This window comes from Microtus ochrogaster (assembly GCF_000317375.1).
Source record: "Microtus ochrogaster isolate Prairie Vole_2 chromosome 14 unlocalized genomic scaffold, MicOch1.0 chr14_random_2, whole genome shotgun sequence".
Classification (NCBI taxonomy): domain Eukaryota; kingdom Metazoa; phylum Chordata; class Mammalia; order Rodentia; family Cricetidae; genus Microtus; species Microtus ochrogaster.
In genome coordinates this window covers 13,586,140-13,588,424 of record NW_004949097.1, presented here as the reverse complement: position 1 = coordinate 13,588,424, position 2,285 = coordinate 13,586,140, and the positions used below count along the sequence as shown (strand labels likewise).

Sequence of the window (2,285 nt, the reverse complement as noted above, 5' to 3'; positions counted from 1 at the left end):
GTTCCAGTGCAGGTCAGGGAGGCTGAGTTCCAGTGCAGGTCAGGGAGGCTGAGTTCCAAGCTGTGCACTAGCACCTGACTCTGGGTTTCCAGAGACAGCACAGTGTCTTAAGGAGCAAGTCTAGAAAGGAAGCTGACATGGGTATGTGATATGCAATAGACCCCGATAATCCCAGAGGTCAGCATCCTTCTCTTTACAACACCAATTAGGCTCCCTGGGGTCAAGGTTTATACCCAGGTCCACACCCTCGGGTGTCACATGATCCTCTTGCTCTCCAATGAGCTGCTTCTCCGCCTTTCTTTTTATCTTCCTGCTTCCTCTCCTGGCCTCAGGACCTTAGCATTCAGAGAGCACATTATGCCTGGAAACCAGACGGGTGCTTTCTAACACATTGTGTAGACAACTGATGGTCTCATGCACAAAAAATACTAAGACTAAAATAGAATGATAATTTGGGGTATGGTGGTGTGTGTCTTTAATTCCAGCAAGTAGAGGCGGGCAGATCTCTGAGTTAGGGCCAGCCAGTGTTACACAGTGAGTCTCTGTCTATAAATAATAAATAAATAATCAATCAGCCAATCAATCCATTTACAATCCCAGTGCAGAGGCAGGAGGCCACAAGGCCTGGATTCAGACCGGTTTACATAACAAGTTTCAGGCCAGTTGGAGTTCATTTAATGAGATCCTATCTCAAAAAACCAAACACAAAGCCGGGCAGTGTGCTCGCATCACTTGGGAGGCAGATCTCTGTGAAAAACCTAGTCTTGGAAAACAAACAAACAAACAAACAAACACATCTCTGGGGCTTTAAAGTAAAGACTCTTCAAATAGGTGTATTATATAGTTTCAATTTTGCTTGTTTGTTTTTTGAGACAGGGTCTCTCTGTGTAATAGCCCTGGCTGTCCTGGAACTCTTCTTTGTAGACCAGGCTGGCCTCAAACTCACAGAAATCCACCTGCCTCTGCCTCCCGAGTGCTGGGATTAAAGATGTGTGTCACCACTGCCCGGCCCAGTTACAATAGTTTTTAAGCACAGCACAAGATTGGGCTAATTCAGTGTTCCAGAAAGAAATAGAAGTTCCTCAGAGCCCATCTGTCTAGCAGCAAAGTGAGCTGTGGTGGGTATGTCTGGGTATGTCCTTGTGATCCCAGCACTAGCTGGCTAAGGCAAGCCCATTACAGGCTGGAGGCCCCCTGGGCTGCATAGCAGGGCTCTCTCTCCCTGCCACACACACACCTACTGATGGAGCCAGGACCCTATGCAGATGCCCTTGGCCTTTTCAGTTTCCTGTAATGTGGCCGTCTTCTTCCATGATCCCATCCATGACAATGTCAACTGCCTCCACGTCCACTGCCCAACTCTGGAGAGCTGCATCCTGGAGCCGGGGACCAGTGCCATTCTGTACAACATAACAGCAGGTAAGGACTCTGCCTCACGAGGCTTCGGGACCAAGTGCTAGTATCCTGGAAGGGCTCGCAGCCTCGACACTGGCTGGCAGCACCAGGCTTAAGTCCCCAGAGTGTAGTGTTCCAGCAGCACCTCTCTCTCGTCTCTAATGTGCTCCTGCACATGTCAGTGTGTTCACACACACACACTCACACAGAGACACACATGCATGTACTCGCATGCACACGGTGCTGCCTCAGCTCAAAGGTCATTAAGAGGAACTGTAAATGTGAAAGACCAAGGCAGAGGTAGGCAAGGAACTCTGGACCATCATCAGGACAGTGGGAAAACCTGGACTGGCCACAGGGGTGGGGATGCTGGGAGCCACAGAGGAAATATGGCTCCAAGAGGACAGAGTGGTATCTTCAGGTTGACTTTATCCCAGACAGAGGGAGCGCGGCATGGTAGTGAGCTCAGGGTCTCAGCACTCTGGCTACAGACCGAGACAGAAGCATCACGAGTTTAAGGCCAGCCTGGGCTGCATAGGCCCTGTCTCAACAACAGAAAAGAAATAAGGAGTCAACAAAAGCACAGATCGAGAAAAGGTGGCAATTGAAGAGACATGTACGATTGCCTTGGTCTAGGAGGATAATATCCAGGATACAGGCTAGACACCTAGTCAGGGAAGCGCCTGAATTGACAGGTAATGGTAACTGTGAGGAAGAAGGAAGTTACCTGAACACTGGAAAAAAGGATCCATTCGGAGCGTGTGTGTGTGTATGTGTGTGTGTGTGTGTGTGTATGTGTGTCTGTGTGTGTATGTGTGTGTGTATGTGTGTGTGTCTGTGTGTGTCTGTGTGTGTGTGTCTGTGTGTGTGTGTCTGTGTGTGTGTATGTG

General features: G+C 49.2%; 1 protein-coding gene across 1 annotated transcript in view; it reads left to right on the top strand.

Annotated features, from left to right (window-relative positions):
* Mansc4 (MANSC domain containing 4) overlaps positions 1 to 2,285 on the top strand; it is a 9,942-nt gene that overhangs the window by 3,509 nt on the left and 4,148 nt on the right. Inside the window, exon 2 of the mRNA XM_005364613.2 lies at positions 1,285 to 1,419. Within this exon, the coding sequence (XP_005364670.1) occupies positions 1,285 to 1,419 (135 nt within the window). The remainder of the gene's footprint in view (positions 1 to 1,284; positions 1,420 to 2,285) is intronic.